The sequence below is a fragment of the Agelaius tricolor genome, unplaced genomic scaffold (genome assembly GCF_023055355.1).
Source record: "Agelaius tricolor isolate 1412-34295 unplaced genomic scaffold, bAgeTri1.0.p SCAF_4, whole genome shotgun sequence".
In the NCBI taxonomy this organism is placed as follows: Eukaryota; Metazoa; Chordata; class Aves; order Passeriformes; family Icteridae; genus Agelaius; species Agelaius tricolor.
Window position 1 is genome coordinate 12,444,085 of NW_027269264.1, and position 20,963 is coordinate 12,465,047.

The following is a 20,963-nucleotide window of genomic DNA, read 5'->3' on the forward strand; positions in this document are numbered from 1 at the left end:
ACTCTCTAATTGTGAATCTGCAGTAATGAAACCACCATCACTTAGCTAGAGCCTTATTTGTTGTCCTACTTCAGCTTTAAAGGTAAAAGGCACAATTATTTTTTTGTAAATGTAATTTTGAATTTGCAAACTCACCACACCATTCAAACATAACAAAACAAGAAAAGACATAAGCACATTCTGTCTTCTCTTGAATTGCTGTTCAGCAGTCACAGATGTCAGTGTCACATACACATTACTTTAACAATGTATTTGTCAGTCTGGTTAACCCTGTTTTGTTTTTCTGGTTTTACAGGCAAATCGCACCTGCCCAATTTGTAGAGCTGATGCTTCAGAAGTGCATCGTGATTCAGAATGACCAATCTAAGAGCACAAATCTGGTTTGGGTGTTTCTGGTCACGTGTATATATGAACTCTCTATTGAACTTACCTACCCATGTGGCTTCCAGCCTACCCTTTTCACAAAAGGGTCAGTGGACCTTACTTTGCACTGTGTGACTTAATCAATTATAAAGCTTATAACTAGTCTTCACAGTTACGGGATTGTTATACTAACAAGTGTGATTGGAACTCCAAAGATTTTTTTTTTAGCTTAATTTTGTGTGTGCACTAACATTCCCTGGGTTTTGTGTGATCATTCCAAGTATTGCTGCGAGATTACTGTGGATGTGATCTTTTCGCATGTGCTTTTATATAAAAGAAAAAGAAAAAAAAAGTGGTAGCTCCAAACAATATAGCAATCTACCTTATATAGAGCCTTCAGATACTGTGAGTGGGATTGAATGGTATGAGTGTGTGTTTGCCTGAGAGAGGGTGAGTGAAGTGTGCTTGTGACTGGGTGTGCCTGCGTGTTTGAGAACCTATATACCAGCATGTACTGAGAACGTATGTGTGTAGTAATAATTATGCTGCAATGTATTATCTTGTGTGTTATTTAAACAGTACTAGTACTGTACACTGGTTCCTTCCCTTGTGTTTGCAGTTGCACACTGAATGCAATGGGTGCAGCAATTACAGACATTTAGTATTTTGTCCCCAACGTACTTACAGGTGTAAAGACCTTTCTACCTACTACTATTCAAACAGCTGTTATGCTTCCCCTTCACTGGAGGCTTTAAGTGTGTACCACTAAAGAATGCATTGATTCTTCATACATGAGTAACCTTGGGGGTTTTATCATATGTTACAAAGTCTGGATTTTTAAATGGCTGATTTACAAGTTATTTTATCAATTTAGAGTCACAATATCACATTTAGCAATATTAATGTTTTCAGTTGCTGAAATATATCAATGTTTTTCCGTTTTCCTTTTAAATTTTTCTAGCTGGGTTTACCAGTTATGTGTTTCTTCCATGAAAGGAAGCAGGAAGTACACTGAGGGTGTCCTGGTCTTGTGGAAAAGCTCTTAATTTTTGCCCATTGTACTTGCTAAGGACATAATCTTTTAGCTTATAAACACTGGCTTTTCGTTCTTTGTCATCTGCAAGGAAGTTGGTATGTAACTAAAATAACTTGTAAAAAGTTACAATTTTATTCCTGCGACTTCATGAATAAAATGCATTTTTAGCGTTTTCTCAGAGAAGTAGAATTTCATATTTCTTTCACCCTATCACAAGAGGAGGTAGGTTTTGGTCATAACCTGCAGAACTCAGTTGCCCTGATGCTGCTTCTTTCCCTTCCTTATTTCATGATGAGTGTAATAGGAAGAAGGAACTCCTAGGTATTTGCAATCAAGTTTCCAGAGTGCTCCACTAGAGGAGAAATTTGGAATACTTTCCAGAACAGTGCTGTGAAAAAAGGGGATAATGTCTATTCAAGTGCTCTGAATAATATTTTATTTGGGCTATGAAAAAAAATGAACTTTTTTTGTAATGTTCACACTGTTAATGTCTGTGATGTGTTCTAGCAAAATACTTAGGTCTGCATATGCCACAATTATTAAAAGGATGCACTTTTTGCAAGGAAATTCTTCTCATCAATTTGGTGTCATTTCTTTGGTTGCAGTAGCAGCACAATTACCAGTATTGCTTCAACTTGCTGCCAGTCTCAGCTTTAAGTTTATTCTTTATAATTTCTGATGCGTTTGTATGCTGCTATGCTTTAGTATCAGTTAAAATTTCAAACAGTGTTAGAGGTTCTCCATGCTGGTTTTCCTCTTTGAAGATTTTACAGACCAGTCACAGCTCTTGGTGCAGCTAAATAAAAGCACAATTTTGCCCCGTTTCAAATGTTTTTCCCTCTGTTTAGTTATGCAGGTAGTTCTCAAAAACAGTGATCCTTTCTGTACCTGTCCTTAACTAGGAAACTAAATAAACAAAAATGCTGTTATTTCCACTTCAAAATACTATAATTTCTTTTTCCTCTCTTCCAGTGGAGTTAAAGAATAGGCTTTTCACAACAGCACCTAGCAGGTTAAATTACATGTAATAAAATTTATTTTTTTAACAAATAAAATCATGTTTAGAAAGCATATGCCACGTATGTCTTACAAAACTTAGCCTCTTTTATATAACTGCAAAAGAAAAAGAATCCATGTACAGATTTAAACATGACTAACATTTCTGTGTTTAGTATTCAGTTTAAAGCATGGAAAGAGGGTACTTTTTCTAAACTTGATACAAGTGAACAAGACACATACTTCTGAAGCTAAGGGAAAGTAGTTCTCTTTCTGGAACTGGAGAAATGTCCCTTTTCCCCCACTAAAATTCAGTGAGACAGTGGGAGGTCTAGGAGATGGAGGGTCTAAGTTGGTAAAATCCTGCAATTAATTGTTGCACTCTTATGGCTCATCTCTTCTGGAATGGTTCTTCAGTTTGCTTGGATGAGTGGGGACTTGCTTCTCGTGGTCAGTGTGTACAAAGAGCACACATGCTTAATGTTTTGAATCAGCTCAGACAGGCTACAACCACATCTTTTGTGGTGGCTGTCAAGGGCAGGGGATTTATGTTCAGCTCTTAACTGCCATGTATTATGCACAGCTGCCATGGTGCCTGACAGCACCTGAATTCAGCAACACTTCTTTTATGTTCAATGCCTTTCTGCCATCCAGTTACTCTTTTCTTCTCCAAAAAAACAAAAATATACAACCTCCAATATATTTGCTTTATCATATTGGCACTGCTGTGTTTTTTTGCATAAACTGTCAATTTAATTTGACATTTTGGTGGATATCAAGGCCTACAGATAATTCCAGTGTCTCATTTTTTGGCTTTCTTTAGCAAAAGAAGTAAGGCCATGCATTGTACATCATTTTGTAGAGGCTCTTGAATGTGACTTCACAGCTCTTAATACAATGCATAATACTTGGGATGAGATTTACCAACTGTTTTAATTTTAATTGTAGAAAACAGTTTCAACTGAGTTATCTTTGGGCCTTTGTAAAAGCTGTGGTTTTTTCCTTTGGTACATTGTTACCTCATTTTGCTACTTGTATTTCAGACTTGCTAATTATTATGAAAGCTTATGGGTTTTGTTGGAATCATATTTTGTTAAGTGTTTTCTTTAAATCATATGCTATTGTATCATTTAACATGTAGTTTTAAATGTATTATAAATATCTGTAACCAAATCATTTGAAGGCTTGATAAATTTTTAACAAAATTTGTACATTTTTTATGAGAGTTACTAGTAATGCTTTACTAGGTAGTGCAATGAATTTTTATTTTTAATCCCTGTGCCCAATTTTGGAGTTGAGAGAGTTGTTCGGTAATAAATGTATGATGTACACTTACACAATTTTGTCCTGTTCTTTCTTTGAGGAGTGTATGGTTTTCTTTTATTACTGGGCATATTTCTGTGCATCATCATGCAAATTGAAATATTACTGGCAACAGACACTTGTGTTGTAGGTGTTTTGCCACCCTAACTGTAGCACACAACTTTTTCTTTATTCTTATGTTGAGAGAGCCTCAGAAACTGATCTGAAATGCTGTACCATGTTTCTGAGAGCGTGAGAATTGAACTTACTCAAAGCCCTGTGCTCTAAAGATCTTACTTACTTAGCCAGAAGAAACTTTGCAGGGATGATGGTGCTTCTTAGGCATACTATTTGCACTGTGAATCAGCAGAAGAGATGTGTTACACTTTTGCAATGCCCTAACAGTAGTAGGTGATAGATCCTATTATAATAGGATGGTAGAATTATAATGGTTTCATTAGCCAGGGTCACACAAGAAACTGGTAGTAAAACAAAAACAAAAAGAAAGAAAAAAAAAAGGAGTTGTGTGATTTTGGTTTTAAGATAGTGTAAACTAAGTTGACAGATGTAGTTTTTTAAGAGGTTTACATTTACATAGGACATTTAATAGCTGCATCTATAGCAGGTGTTCTCGGTACTCAGACACATTTGAAGATTAATTCATACTTTTGAGAATCCTTATGCAGGTTCACACACATACCTTTTGGATTTGGGAGATGTTGGAAAAGAGAAAGGTATCAATCTGTGAGCTCAGATACTTGCAAAGTCACATTTTTTGCACATGAGTATATTGCAGAGCAAGCTTCCAGTATCATCAGTAGTTTGGCCATGATCAGTCCTAGCCTGAAGAGCAGAATTGCCCTGCTTCTCTCTCCTGATCTGGTCACTGCTCCCCACCTTTGTGTCACAGCATTTCAGTCTCTTTCTCAGCCTGTGCAGTGTCTGTCTTTGCTCAGAACCCTGTGTTACCACTCCTTGGGAGTCTCCTGGCATTCTCATTAATTACCTGACAATTTCTGTTGCTAACTTCTAGTAAATCATATCACTGCCACCAGATACTGCATCCTGTGTACTCTTTCGTGCTTCTGTTTTCCTTTCTTGCTTTCAACTACTGCCTACAGCTCTAGTTTCTCTATCTGATGTGTCTGCTGTAACCCTCCTTCTCACACTGTGGTGCACATAACCATCTGACTTTTAGATGTGGTATTTCCTTGCAACTGATTTGCCTTGCAAATTCGTGATTTGCATGCCCACAGTGCTTATCAACTGATTCAGGAATGACAGCATGCTTAAGAAAAGATGGAGTTCCTATTTTCTTATTTAGTCTTACATGTGCAATAGACAAGCTTGGCTTTTCAGGAGCAGTGGCATTGCTGCAGCTTTTGTCTAATTCTAGCCTTTACTAACATTGGTAGGTGTAGATGTATTTATTTAACAGCATAAGGATCTTCCCTTATCTACGGTGCTTTGAGGAACTAGGGTACACTTCCAAATCAACTGCCCTTGTCCTTATAGGGGAGTTCAAATTGCCAGAAATACACTGAGAGCCATCACACAGGTGGTACAACCCAGGTCATGACATTCTTTAAAACCTTGGTGACAGCTTTACAGAAGCGAAGGGAGCCAGCTGGGAAAGATTCCCTCCTTGACCTACTGTTTGTCAACAGAGAGGATCTCATGCGTGGAGATAGGCTCCATCTTGGCCACAGTGACCACAAAGTGGTTAAAATCTTCGTTGATCTGAGAGAAAATCCCAGCAAAACCTCAGCTCTGGACATGAGGAGAGCAGACTGTTCAGGGAACTAGAAAGTAAAATCCTCTGGGAAAATGTTTGGGCAGATGCTGGGGTCCATCAATGCTGGTCACTCTCTAAACATCACTTAGGGGCACAGTAACAGGCAATTTCTAAATGTTGGAAGTCAGGCAGGTGAGGCAGGAGGCCAGCTTGGCTGAGCAGGCATCATCTCTCGGAAATAAGGCAAAAAGTAAGGTATATGGCCAGTGGAAGTAAGGTCAGGTAACATGGGGAGAATGCAGAGATGCTGCTTATCATTGTAGTGAGAAAATTTATGCAGCCAAAGCTCAACTGGAGTGGAAGCTGGCCAGAAATGAGGACAATAAAAACAGTCTTTTCAAATATATTAATTGCAAAAGGTAGTGTTGAAGTAACATCAGCCTTTTACAGGATGAGCAAGGTCACCTCACAAACAGGGACAGGAGCAAGACAGAGGTGTTAAATGCATTCTTTGCCTCTGTCCTTTAACAGAGATAAGGGGCCAGGGATGATGGACCCCCAAGGGGGTCTCAGTGCCCTGAGCTGGAGGAACTTGTGCAGGATCTTTTCCATCTGGATCCCTGCAGATCTATGGGGCCTGATGGGATTCATCCAGGAATCCTCAGAGAGCTAGTTGATGTCATCACAGAGCCTCTCTCCATGGATTTTTAGTAGTCTTGGGAATTTGGAGAGGTCCAGATGATTGGAAGCTGGTGAACATTATCCTGGTTTTCAAAAAGGAAAAGAAGGAACCTCCGAAAACTACAGTGAAGTCTCACTTCACTGCCAGGTAAAATTGTAGAAAAGATTATTCTAGGAGTACTGAAAAACACTTAAGAGGATGACCCAGTCATCAGTCACAGCCAGCACAGCTTCATGAGGGGAAAGTCCGGCTTGTTCAACGTGATTTCCTTCTACAGCAACATAACCCACCTAGCTGACCAAGGGAAGCCAGGTAATGTAATCTTTTTGGGTTCCAGTAAAGCTTTCCATCCTGGCTCTCACAGTGTCCTTCTGGATAAAACATCCAGCCCACACCTGGATGAACACATCACATGATGTGTGAGCAACTGGCTCATGGGTCAGTGAATGGGGTGACATCAGACTGGTGACCTGTCACTGGTGGGGTTCCACAGGGCTCCATCCTCAGCCCTGCGCTCTTCAACAGCTTCATAAATGACCTGGACACAAGACTGGAAGGGATACTAAGTAAGTTTGCCAGTAACACTTCATGCAGCCCACTGGAGCCTGGGCTAGCTCTAAGAGCTCTGGCACTGCACCGGGAGTGGGGAACAGCCAGGGCTTGGGGTCTGCCCACAGGTGAACCTGAAGAGCCACTTGCTCTCCAGTCCAGACAGAGACAGTGACAGGGAGCGGGTGGAGGAGAAAGGAGGAGGCTTTTCTCTTGAGGTTCCACAGGGAAGAGTTTATTACCAGTGAAGGGAGTAAGGTAAGAGAGCCCCAAGCACCATTCCACACGGGTTTTTAATGAATCTCGATTTAGGGGGTGGTTACAAACAATCGTCCAACGGGGAATCTTCAGGGGCAGAGTGAGGGGAATACATCACTGGTTTGGGACCCATCAGGACTGATGGAGGAGAGAGTAGGTCACGTAGGCTAATGGGGTGTCGAGGTTTAGGGGAATTCCAAAGGGGTGTCATGATCAGGGATTGGCCCAAGGGGAGAGTGACAAAGAAGGTTCTGGAAAAAGGGACTGGGTTGCCTTGACAGGCAAGGGAAGAAGCTGGAAACAAAGGGTGGAGAAAAGCATGAGGGACAGCTTTGAGGGAGGGTACAAATAAGGGGTGAACCAACTTTGGGGAGAACATAGGGGTACAACAGAACAAACCATTGAACAATAAACTAAAACAAACATGAACCGCAACAAAAACAAACACTAAATTGGGAAAGCTGTCCATTCCCTCAGAGGCCTTGCAGAGAAACCTGGACAAATGAGAGGGCTGGACAGGCATCCCCTGTATGAAGTTCAATGAGGGAAAGTGCCTGATTCTTTGCCTGAGACATGGTAACCCTGTTGGAATTAGAGGCTGGAGAGTAGCTCCATGGAAAGGGACCTGGGGGTCCTGACTGAACATGAGTCAGCAGTGTCCTGGCAGCCAGGAGGGCCACCTGTGTCCTGGGGTGCATCAGGCACAGCATCACAGCCAGGCAAGGGAGGAGATTGTCCTGCTCTGCTCTGCTCTTGGGGCAGCCTCACCTCAAGTGCTGGGGGCTGTTCTGGGTGACATAATATAAAAAAGACATTGAGCTTTTGTAGAATGCTCAAAGGGTGGTAATGAAACTGGTGAAGGGTCTGGAGGTGAAGCAGCGGGAGGTCACTTGTTCTGTTCAGCCTGCAGGAGACTGAGGGGAGACCTCATGGTGATTTTCAATATCCTCAAAGTGAAGGGGCCGGCACTGATCTCTTGACTCTCATGAACAGTGACAGGACATGAGGAAATGGCATGAAGCTGAGTCAGGAGAGATTTAGGTTGCATTATCAGAAAAGGCTCTTCACCTAGAGGGCACTGGAACAGGCTCCCCAGGGAAGTGGTCACAGCACCAAGCCTGACAGAGTTCAAGAAAGGTTTGGACAATTCTCCTGGGGATGGTGGTGTGCAGGGCCAGGAGCTGGACAGAATGATCCTGATCCCTTCCAACTGAGCATATTCTATAAGTTTGTGAATTACTGCATCCACAAAGCTCTGTGCTTTTTCAAACACACAAATATTCTATTTGAGAGCCATCCGTTCTGAAATGCCTGTTCTGCCTAGCACAGTCTCACACACTGGCCCTTGCAGTGGATTGCACTGTGCCACTTAACACATCACTGTGTCTCAAAGTGCAATTTCCAGTTGTGAAAGAACTCCAGTACCATCAGACTTCTAGCACTTAGAATAAAATTCAGCAAATCTTCATTTTGATATGGATATCTTGGAAAGGCTCATCCTGGCATCACCAGAAGAGTCTAAAGTTAACAGCTGTGCAGATGCCCAAGCCAGCAAGTCCTCCATGATAAATGTCCTGGGAAATACCCTACCAAGTTCCTCTGTGTCACTATTTCTTCCCATAGATTTGTGTGTGCAGGAGAATAATTTTCACCACACCATGTTTACCAGGGTTTGAAGAATGTTTATGTTTTTTGAGAGGCGATTAAGGAAAGAATATGGAGAGAGAAGTTAAGAAGCAATTCACAGCTCCTTTGAGTACTAGGAGCTTGGGCCATCATATAGTCTTATTTAAAAACTAAAGATAAATCTGTGAGTTCAGCAAGAGAAATGAGACAAAACTGTAGTCAAAACAAGGAATGGAAATCTTTTTTTCATGTGCAACAGACTAGTAATGAAATGAGGTACATAGACCATAACATTTATATGGTCTACCATCTTCAAAAAAAATCCTTAGCGAGTAGCTGTGATAGTTTTGCATAGTAATTAGGAAGTATTTCTGTAAAAATTAATGAAATTGTGCTAATTGAAAGAAGTAATTATGCATGCTGGTGCTGCTAAAACACATGTTTTTTGCAATATCTGAAGTATTGGTTCTCTCTCAGCTTGCTCTTGCTCTGCAATTTACTGACCTGCTGTTGATCATAGACTATCCCTTCTGTGTACAGAGGTTATTTCTTCTCTGTTGAAACATACTCTTCCTTTCTACCCAGATCTAGTCCAACTGCAGGGCCAGGAGCATTTTGGGCCTGTATGATTTAATTTTGCTTGGTCTTATGGCATTTTGCTATGTCTTTTTCTTCTGAAGAGCCAGGCTAAATTTAAAAACTAGTTACTGCAAACTGCTTTTCATGTTCCTCTGTATATCATTGCATCTTGGTGCCAGCAAGAACAGATTTAAGGAAACAGAGCAGGGAAAGGAAGTTGCAGAGCATGAAAAGAAATGATTGCACTTCGTCTTTAAGACTTCAGCATGAAGAATGATCAGTTTGCCACAAAAGGAGTAAATGCAGTTGAATACTACAAATGACACAGCATCAAAAAATAAGGATGTCAGTTTTGGTCTTGGATGGTTGCTCACTCACAAGCTAAAATGAATTCTATGACCAGACCATCTGTCTGTTATTAATAGGGTGTCTCATTCAACAAATTAATGTGCTTCTACAATGCACAATCATTCAGTGTACATGAAAGGACAGGAAACCATACAACTTCTGTAGGGTTTGACATTTACTGACAAATATCAATACCAGATGATGAGGGAACACAATCACAGTAATGAATCTGTATGGTCATATAATTCTGTGTATCCTCATTTTTGTGTACTGTCCTCAACAAGTCAAGTTTCATCAGTTTACTAGTAGAAGAAGAGTGGAGCAGATAAAGAATCGTTGTGTGACTTCAGTTTACCGCAGGGCAGGAGCTAGGGATAAGAGCCAGAAGCAGAAGCCTTCGGGTTAACTAAAGGTCATGTGGGATGATTAGCTGCTAAATTCATCCTGAGGTAGCAGGTAGGAGTGCTATTTTGACAGAACTCCATACCTGAAGTGAAAGGTATAATCTGTCTGAATCCATTTAGAAAAGAAACAATTATCTGCTTTGGTAAATCTTTCTCAGGGTATGAGACATTCAGAACACAGACAAGATTTGCTGAATTAAGGATATTATTTGCTGATTAAGAAGACTATTCCTTGGGAAACCACTTATACCCAAATGCCCCTGGGCTCTGGTCTTCCTGGGGATTGTCTGAGTGAGCCCATAATTTTGCTTATGGTGGATTTTGCAAGATCTGACGCCAGGGGGAATCTCAGCATCAAGTGTCACAGATCACAGCATCCCTGAGCTTCAGAAACATTGCTGAGTCTGTCGGGTAGAATTTCTGCCCTCATTTTATGGACTGTTAGGTAGGTGGCTCTGTAGGAGAGTGGAAATGGAAAGATAAACTTCCATTTAGTTCTTGTTTTGGGACCTGGAGGAAAAAAACGAGCCAAAGAGAGATTGAGAAGACAGTACCCAGGCACAAGAAGCCCCTGCTGCTCTGTGCCCGTTGGATGAGGCAAAATGCATTCACCAGCAGAAGGCTTCCAGTCTCCCTAGGAACTGCAGATGGCAGCAATTCAACAACCAATTCTTTCTCATTGCCGCCGCTGCCCTGTGCATCTAGCTGTGTCTCAGAGCTGCAGTTTCAGAACACAAAATGTTCAAACACAGCGCGAGTTCTACAATTCCCAGTCGTCCTCCTTCTCTTTTGTCTTCCCCCACCTCCTCACATGGTGTTTCCCCTTCAGCAGTGGGAGGGATCATGGTTTATTGCCAAGCTGAACCAGTTTCCTGCCCGTTGTGACAATGACAGTGCAGAACAGAGGACAATATTGCAGAGCAAAGGACAATATTGCTGCCAATGTGACAAAGCTCCTTGTGAGCTGCGCAGACAGCTCAGCCTTGCTGCCACATGGTACTGCTGGGGGAAACCAGTCTCTAAGCTCTTTCTTAGATGCTATGGAGGGTGCCGTGGATGTTGCAGAAAGTGTTGAATCTTTTACAGTGAAGCTCTGCTGAAGCTCTGTGGCACAGCCATGACATTGTTTTATTAGGTAATACCTTTCCACCTAAGAGATATTGCTGGCATTGCTGTTAGGTGAATGAGACTGGGAGTGCCTTTCTCCTCAGTGGGCTGTGCAGAGGGACAGGGTCACTGTGCAAAAATGGGCTGCAGATTGACAGCAAGCAGACTGTGTAAGGCACAGTCCTCAAACAGGGCATGCCTCTGCTTGGCATGCTTTCTGCCCTGTAGGTACCAACATTTTCCATGAAAGCCAGACTCTGTGAAAAGGAAAGTGGTGTGTAGGAGCATATTTAATTTTGAAAGGGTGGTTTCCATTCATAAATGGCATAATTTCATGGACAGGACATCTAAATTATGGCAGATTGGTTTGGTTTTGAATACAAGTGAGGCAGGGCTAAATATGTATATGCAGCTGTGGCTACCATTATTTCACAGTAATAATTACATTATTATTATAGAATAATTCAATTTTTACATAGTAACTCACCTCTTGCACCTCAGATAGTACATAAATGGTACCTACATAGCTGCTGATATTCCTGGACTCTTTTTCCAAAAATCTGCAGTTGTTATCTGCCACAGCTTGGTGGACCTGTTTCTATTTCCCAGGAAATTTTCTGGGGAGATGTGTTACATGCCTTTTGGGTAGGAACTTCAGCTGCTGTACTTTGGCCTCTGAAAGTCAACCATCTGTTACTCAGGCAAGAACCACCTGCTCTGCAATTGGCAGTGTAGAGCAAGCATTACAAAGAACTGATCACCAGGATAATATGGGTAAGCAGAGAGAACACCTATTGTAAGAAAATTTCAGTTCCCAATGAATGCAGATGGATTTCAGTGCTATCTTTGCTGGGCTGTCCTAGGAGAGTGTTTTTGAATGCTACTGTTCATCAATAACCTCATGAACAAGCAAAATAGAAAATAGAAAGTGAAATCAGAATGTTGTCATAAATAGAGGTAGATGGGAAAAGATAACACAGGGAAAAAAAGATCTTTGCCTTGTTGCCAGTTAGAGCATTCTCTGTAGCAAACAGGATGTCACAGAAAGAATCCATGGCTGAAGTAAGAGAAAAAGTAAGAGAAAAGAAAAAAAATAAAATTAAGTCAGTACAAAATAGGGTGAGTGGTCATGTAGGATGCATAGATAAGAATGCCAAGCAGAAATTCTACATTTCCTTTCCTTAAGTGGCAATCCCTTTCCCAGCTGCATATCCAGACTGTGTGTTTACATTGAAACTTGCTGTCCCTTCCTAGCTGTTTTCTTTCAACTAAACCACATGAAACCACATGAAATCTTCCTTGATCTGAGCATCTCCATTCTGGATATGCAGCCTTGATCCTCTCTGGGACTGGTGTCACTATCTGTCCTTAGGAAAGGGTTTCATGATGGTTCGTTGAGTGATCTCAGAGTGCAAAAACCAACATGGCACAGGGGGTTTGCAGTAATAATCAAAAACCAATGCACCCTTATTGAATGACCACAGCAAAATATGTTAGGAGGGAATTGGGAAAAAGGGAAGAATAAGGAAAAAGAGGGAGGAAGAGAAAGAAGGTATGTAGCTATCAAATGTAGAGATGAAGTCCATTGGTCCAGTCCAGCTGAGGATCTACCTGTTACATCGGGGAGATCTCAGAGATTCCAATCGGTTCCAACTCCTTTTATACTCTTTTTTGATGGGGGAAGGGGATGAATCTTGAAAATTAATCAAAACTAGTTAAGAACAGTCTACTGTAATTTCTGGGGGAAAGAAAAAGGGTACAAACAGTCCATATTCTCAGCAGTGGGCAAGAACCATTGTCTTCTTGGTCCACTGCTTGCACCTGCAACATCCATCTTGCTTTGGTCAGCTCGCCTCCCCACACAGCTCCTCTGGGTGGGGGTTTCAGTCCCAGTCCTTGGAAGGAGGGGGGGAGGTTCCACATAGGGGTTTCATGTCTCAATCCTTGAGAGAGAAGCTGCTCCCATCTCAGTCCAGCCATCATGGTGGTTGTAAAACAGGTGAGGGGTCTTCTGTGGAGACCACCAAAAACTACCAAAGGAAAAGTCCAGCCAGGCAGAGAGGTGGGGAAATTCCAGGGCCATTGTTGCAAAGCAGGTGCAACCAAAGAGAGGGCAGAGTGCCTCCTTTCTCCTTTCACCTGGCTCTGTGTTGCATACAGCAAACACACCTGTGAACAATGACTTGGCAATGCCAGAAGCTCTGCTCAGGCCTCAGGGTCTTGGCAAGCAACCATCCCCAACAAGGCCAGGATTCCAAACAAAGTCTTTTCAGTGGCCCCAGTTTCTGTCCTTTCACAATCATTGTGGGGCAGATGAGAGAAACTTCAGACAGAAACTTACAACTTGGAACACCAGGTGCTAGAGAATCCCTCTCCTGCCTGTGACAGCAGGAGCATCACTAGGGCTTTGCTGAGAGTTGTTTGCCTTAAACCCAGGAGCTGCCCGTAGCAGAATGTCATCTTCCTGAGCCCTCAGCTCACACTCAGTGAAGAATGATGCAGCTTCCTGTGCTCCAGGCTGTGGTTGCCCACACAAGGCACTTGGGTGATGTGGGACTCCTCGCAGTGGGGCGGGCAGGTGGGTCTGAAACTCCTGCCTGTCATCAAAAGGCAAATAAGCAGGAAGTCTGTGGGGGTGCTGGGCGAGTGTCATGTGGGAAGCAAGAGCATGTGACTGAAGAGGGAGGAAAGGAGCCAGTTCCACTTTAATGCTCTCCTGTCAGCTAGTTTTCAGTTGTGATACCGTGCTTTGAAAGGTGGCTGGGAGACCAGAGAGCCTATGTAATAAAAGTGTTTGCTTGCAGCACAAAATCTGAAGTAAAGCAAAGAATTAGAATTGGTCTATTCTATGTAAGTATTGAGTGCCGTGTTTCACAGGGGGTCTGGGACAGTGCTCATTCTGCTCTGAAGGCTTTCTGTGCACAACCAAGGATAAACTCTGACAGATACTGCTAAGGCCAAATCCTGGCCTTATGGCCTGAACTGTGGCCCAGGTGCAAGAGGACATGTTCACTTGTCCATTGTCAGAACAGAAGTACCTTATGCTACCCTGCCTTATGTAGGGAGGTGCAGGAAGAGGGATGAGGAGCAGCAGGGTTGCAAAGAGATGCTCTTTTGAGATGCTGAACACATGGCTGGGGGCACTCAGGGATACCCAAAAGCTAACCCAACCCTTGCTGGCACAGGTAGCCCAGGATGGAGCAGCATCTCCCTCTAAATTTAACTGGGGAGGTTTTTTTAATTAGACCCCAAAACAGGGAAAGGGAGATGCAGCTGAGGCTGCTAATGTTCCCCTATTCCCTGCATGTATGCTGCCTCCCAAAGGAGGTGGGAGCTAATCCCAAGCCCTCGCACTCTTCTTTCTCCCCTTTTCTGTCTTCAATTTCCTGTCCTCTGTCTGAGGTCACTGTGCTGCCAGCAACAGTTGTCTGGGCTGAGAAAGGCTTGTTGGGTCATACTGTGGATGCCTCTGCCCTTGCTATTTTCAGGGAAAGCTGGTAAGGAACACCTAGGAATGCATTCCCAGGTGAGAGTCTACTTCCAGAGAGCTGCTCTCAGCCCTCACACACCCAGAACGAGCATGAAGTGCTGGTGTGTCAGAGTGCATTGGGGAACCTTGCCCAGACAGGGTGGTTGGCTGAAGTTGCAAGTTGGGCTACCGCCTCTGCAGAAGTTATTCTGGAGAAATACCACCCTTGAAGGAAGACCCATGTCTCTTCTGCCCTTCCTCCCTCACCAGCTGATGGATTGAGGCCTCGGGGTTCAAAGGAAATGTTTTCAAGTCTCCACCAATATGTCCAATCCCATGGTATTTGGCAAACTGGGAGACTTTGGGGTTTGGTGCCTGTTTCTGTACAAGCAGCCAGAGAAGCAGGTAAATGAGGCCAGTGGACATGGCACGTACTGAGGTGCCAGCTTCTGAAAGGGTCATACAGCACGAGGGTGAAAAGGCTCAAGGAGCTGTTAATGAGCCCAGCTGTGGGCTTCCCAGTACAAAGGAGATAGGGACATAGTGGAGAGAGCCCAGCAAACGGCCACTGAAAGGACGAGGGATGATTGCTGCCATGACACAGTGTAGCAAACACCTACCTATTTGGAGGTAGCGAACAGGGGGGGAAGGATTTTAAAGTTCAAAAAACCACTTGTGCTTGCAAGCCTCAAATGCCCGGCTGTGGTGCACAGTAAATCAGTTCTGCTGGCAGGCATGCCTCAGGGCTCTGGCTTCAGCTACAAGTGCCCAAATGCCCCCTGTGCCCCAGCCAGGCTCAGCTGCCTGCTCCCAGACCCAGGGCCAGCCAGTGCTCTCACGGCTGCTGCAAGGATCACTGCCCTCTGGTGAGCCCTCCCAGCAGTCTGAAAACGGCACATCCTGTGTACCCCCATGCTCTCAGGTCCCTGTGGGTCTTTCCAAAGGCAAGACTTGGTGCTGTTGGGGCTGTGCAGAGCTGCCTCTTATGTTGGCTGAGGTGGCACCTGCAGCTCAGCATCCAGTGCTAGGGATTTTCTCTAGGGCCACCATTCAGCTCCCAGCCTTCCCAGCTGCTGGGGGACTTCACTGGGGCTCTACAATGCCTAGATGCAGAGAAAATCGCCTTTAGAGAAAAGCCCTGCCAGCAGAGAAAAGCCCAATTGCTCTGGCTGTACCCAGCAGACCTTTGCACCCACCCTCCTGTCCTCACTGGGCATCCTGTCTCTGCTTCCCACACCTCCCCAAGCCTGATTACCAGCACGCTTGCCCCAAGCCCAAGAGCCTGTACTTGGAGCTTCTCTAACACATGGAGACTATTTCCCATCCCTCATAAGCAGGCAACTTCTTCTGGAGCAGAGGCAGATGTGCTTGGAGCACAGAGCAAAGCTGTCACATGTTCTAGCCCTAAACCTTGCAGGGAAATAATACTCCTGGGCCATGTTATAGTCTCTCACTGTGGCTCAGGTTGATACTGAAATCAAAGTAAAATTTTTAACACAATTTGAAGCATTAGAAAGCAGGCAAGTAAGGTCCTGGAAGTTCATCAAAAGGGGTCTCTGGTGGTCATATTCCCTGAATGCTTCAATATCAAATGCTTCAAAGGTGACCTTCCCTCAGACTTTTTCTTTGGGCATGCACTGTTGCTTCCTTACATAATTTGCTAAAAAACCACTGTAGGCCTCTTTATCTCCACTGATCCCAGCTACATTTATCATCCTTTGTGCATACCTTTACACCCTTTTATCTTTTTTGGTTTGTTTGTTTGTTTGTTAGTCATTAAGCTCAATTCAGCAACTCCAGGGCAGCTGAGAATTTCTATTCTCCATGTTACTTATCAAGGAGTACCTGAACTTGGGTCAGAATGACAATGAGTCTGTTTTCTTTCTGCCACAGGGAGCAATGGCAGCTCATTTTCCCTTTTCTTCTCTGCCTTGAGCTCTGACCCCCTTTGGGAGAACTCTAGGATCAAATGAAGGTGGGGTCTGCCCAGCTGCCCTGCCCAGTTGCAGCCCAAGACTTCTCAGGAGCCTACAAGTGCAAGCTCATGGACAGCCAAGTGTGTGTCTTTGAGAAACCAGTAAGCCACTTTGATTCTGAATGGTTTCAACCTGGGTGAGGTCAAGATTGTTCTCCTGTGACCGGGAAGGATCTGGATTAGTGAGAAACTCTGGGAAGGACAGCAGTCCAGTCAGCATCCATTCATGGTGCAGAACTAGAGGCTGTGGTTACCCAAGGAGAACATGTTTATGCCCACTTTGGCTTGTCCCAGAGAGCACCTTACCCTGTGTTTTGTTTAACCCCAGTCAACAGCAAAGCCCCACGCAGTTGCTCACTCCCACACCAGAGGCATAAGGTAGAGAGTCAGAAGGGTAAAAGGTGGAAAACTTGTGTGTTAAGGACAGTTTAACAGGGAAAGCAAAAACCACTCAAATAAGCAAAGAAAAATAAGGAGCAGTCCCTCCCTCAGTACAGGCTGTGGGATGAATGAGTTGTGACCAGTCCAGCAGAGAAGGACCTGGGGATATCGGTAGATGAAAAATTAGATATGAACCAGCAACGTGCACTTACAGCCCAGGAAAACAATTGTAATCTGGGCTGTCTTCCTCTGGTTAACCATCTGAAAGCAATTGCATCAGACCTCAGCCTTGAGGGAAGACAACAGTACCAGGTGGGTGAGTAAAAAACCTAAGAGCAGTGCATTCCCAGCCTGTCCCCCTGTGTGCCATCCCTTCTCTCCAGCACATTGACTGCCCCACACAGCTTGGTGACACTGGCAAATTTGCTGAGGGCGCCCTTGGTCCCAATGTCCATGTTGCTGACAAAAATGCTGAACAGCATTCTCCCAGCACAGACCCCTGAGGGGGTACCTGATCATCTCACAGTCAGATTCAAAAGGATGCTGTGAGGGACAGCGGGCCTCACTAAAATCCAGAAGAACTACATCCATTGCCTTCCCTTCATCCCCTAGTTTAGCTGGTGACATCATCATAGAAGGATAGCACATTAATTAAACAGGACTCTCCATTTGTCAATCTACGCTGGCTGTGCCTGACGATTGCATTATCCTTTAAATGCCTTTCAACAGCACCCAGTAGGATCTTCCCCAAAGTTTTTTCAGGTACTGAAGTTAGACTAAGAGGTCTGTAGTTCCCTGGGTCATCCTTCATGGCCTTGTGAGCTGTGATAACACTGACTAGTGCCACTCAGCAGGCACCTCTCCAGACTCCCAAGAACTTAGCAGGTGATGAGAGGGGTCCTGCTGGGACATCCACCACCTCCTTCATCTTTCTGGGATGGAACCAGTGTGGGCACAAAAAACCTACAATCTGTCAACTGGCACAACTGGTCCCTCACAATTTCAGTGTCTACAAATGGGAAATCACTTCCCACTGACATGGTTGTCCCAGTTCTGAGGACCAGGCAACACAAGGTTTGGTGTCACTATGAAAAACTGAGACATTAAAAACGTGCACTTTTTCTTTACCTCTGTTTACCTGGGATACTTTTCAGTGCTTTAAAATGTGTGTGTTGAAAGGGCTTGCCAGTACACAGCCAACTCAGTGATACTACAGGGAAAGACAAAAATTTCGTGTCGGTTTGAACGAAATGCATACTATCTTTGCACAAATCTTTAATGCATACTATCTTTGCACAAATCTTTGCACTTTCTTGCAGAAAGTGTATTTGGAAAAGTATGAGTTTGAAAATATATTCTGCTAAAAATTAGAAATAAAGATATACATTGATTTTTTTGATAGCCTAAAATGATCTTCTGTCTTTTTAAATGAAATAGTGGATAGCTAAGCTACAGAAGAATTCTTACTTTCATTTAGTTTCTTAATGAAAATGCCGAAAGAGAGAGCATCCAGTGCTAGTAAAATTAGGAGTTTCAAAATTGTACTTATTTTTCAGGAAAAAAAAATACTTGAACATGAAAACTGAACTCACACAGCACTGATAAAACATTTTACTAACCGTACAATTAAAATACTTAAAATACACACATGTATGCATATGTTTCCAGAAGGTTCTCTTGACTCAGAATAAAATAGATCTTCCCTGTGTGGTCCCTCTGGAAATGGGTAGCAATGAGGCAAACAAAACCAATACAAACTCTGATTTCTGCAGAAAAAATTATTTCTCTTCTTAAGCCGGTGGAAAGGGTGACTTCTATTGAAAACAGACCACTTTGATGGAGGATTCTTCAGTTCAGGCTTATTTAACATTCAGCCCCTGTGTGGCAGGGACTAAAGGCTCTTCAGTGTGTACAGATGGTGTATTAGTGCCAGGCAAATTACAGTCCTCAATGTATTTGCTGAAGTGGTGATTCCGCTTGGTTTTGAGTTGGTCAGTTGGTTGTTTTTTTGTATATGGCTGCAAAGATGTCCAGATCTGCACCAAGATCTGTAAATTGTATGCTCAAACAGACTTCTCTCCTTTACCCCTTTACCCACCCTTTTCCTCCTTTAGCCCCCCCCCATACTTCACACAAACTGATTCCATGAAGATGGAATCAGAGCTTGTATTAGAAATTTTCTGTACAAAGAAGTAGAGGATGCTACACCTAATCAAAAGCTTGGTCTCTGTGTATCGTATGCTGCCAGCTTGCAGAAACACTTTGCAGAAAATCTTGCAGAAATGCGCCCCTATTTTGCAGAAGGCTTATATTAGATCCAAGTCCGCAGAAGGAAAGTATCATTTCACCTCAAAACTAACAGATGAAGACTTGGGCCCATTCTGACCCTATCAACACACTCCACCCACTCTTCCTCAGCTGGCTTTCACATTGAGACTGTGCTGAATGAGGAAAACATTATTGCTTCCTGTTTTCTTATGATTTAACTCTTCTCTCCACTGTCTGTACTGGAGGATAATTCTTCTTGCCAAAAACAGCATGAGGCACACTCTGAGACATGTAAAACCTGTTTTGAAAGACTAAAGGTATTCCCTCCAGAGAGATGAATGTGGGAGTTGGATGAAAAGAGAATCTTCAGACCTCTCACAACAACAGTGGAAGAGCACTTTCCCCCCCCAGTGTTAGTAAAGTACTGGTGAGAAATTACATCTTATTTTGGTGCATTATAGCAGCACTAGGTTGTCCAGTAGTGTTTATGCAAGCATTAGCTAGTTTTATCACAACTCTCTTCTCCACTGTAAACAATTTAAAATGCTTGAAAGCACAGAGAATCTAGTTCTCAATGAGGTAATTTGTAATGGGAAGTGCCCTAGGTACTAATAACTTGCAAATTCTAATGCTGCAAGTAATAGGCCTTGAAATGTCCTTACAGCCAACCTTATGTTTGAGTTTGGATAGATAGATACAACACCTGTACTGGGTACTAGTGCCATTCCTCTGGGACAGAAGATGAGCCCAATGTGCCTTAATGCTCTTATCGGCAACCAGGGCAAGAGGATGGAATATGCCCTCAGAGTTTGCTGTCATTACAAACAAGGAGGGTATGAAACAGAGGATGAGGAAAGATTAAGTGGCAGGCAGAGCCAGTCTTCTGAGGGACTGTGAGGTGCTGCAGAAAGCACAAGCATGACCTTCACAACAATCAAGATATGTCTGGGCTTATCCAACCCATGGAGTGACTCTGCAACAATTAAGACTGGGGATTAACTTTGCCAGAAAAGGAGCCAGAGTCCTGAGCTGAGTATCTTCCATCACCATTGTGTGGTTTTGTGGTGATGAAGACCAGCCATGTGTTGAGGAGCATATTCAGTGCAGGTAGCTCAGGGTGCAGTTGCAATGAGAGCTGCAGGCTGAGCTCTGGATGGGAGCCTGAGGCAGGAGACCAGGAACTGCCAACCCTTGGCACAGCAAAGGGCACAGGGACCTGTGGCACCAGCCTGGGGACTGGACACTGAGACACAGCAGGAGCCAAAGACTCAGCTGAAGACCCCAGACTTTCTGGCATACAAACTGTGAGGGTATAAAAGCCCAGGTAATCCTTTGTTCAGGGTTTCTCCTCGGGGCACCAGCTCAAACCCTTACTCTCTTGCTACACGAGGATTAAATTACTTGTAACCAGAGACCTGAGGCTGAAACCCTCTGGAGTGACAGGCAAGCGCCATTCCGAATGAATGAGCAATGACTGCCCTGCCCTCCACCAACCAGTCAGGTGCTGGGTCCAGATCCCTGCATCCAGACTGGTGGAGATGCCTGTCCTGGGGCACCCAGTGCAGTGGCACAACTGATCAGGAGCTCTGAGGAGAGCTCTGACAGCACCCAGTGAGCTCTCACTGCCCACGGCCATTTTTTTGGGCAGGGAAACAAAATGGGTTTTTCCCATTTTTTTGGGACAGAGTGTCAGTCTGTGCTGGGCTGTATCCATATCCACAGCAGATCTCCAAGGTGATCCGCGCATTTCCTTACAGTTCTTTTTTGAGGCAGTTCCTGCACAGACAAAACATGTCTTTGGAGAGTGCACAAAACATTATATAAAATAGTTCACCCTCTGTTGCTATTATGTGCACATGGTGTCTCCAAAATGGGGGATTCAGGG

At 43.7% G+C, this 20,963-nt stretch overlaps 1 protein-coding gene across 4 annotated transcripts in view; it reads left to right on the forward strand.

Annotated features, from left to right (window-relative positions):
- The window catches only part of RNF38 (ring finger protein 38), a 104,053-nt gene extending 100,318 nt beyond the window's left edge, over positions 1-3,735 (forward strand). For all 4 annotated transcript variants that reach the window (XM_071424599.1, XM_071424603.1, XM_071424602.1 and 1 more), the window contains one exon: positions 296-3,735. In XM_071424599.1, coding sequence (XP_071280700.1) covers positions 296-358 — 63 coding nt within the window. In that variant the 3' untranslated portion in view covers positions 359-3,735. The remainder of the gene's footprint in view (positions 1-295) is intronic.
- The last annotated feature ends 17,228 nt before the right edge of the window (positions 3,736-20,963 follow it).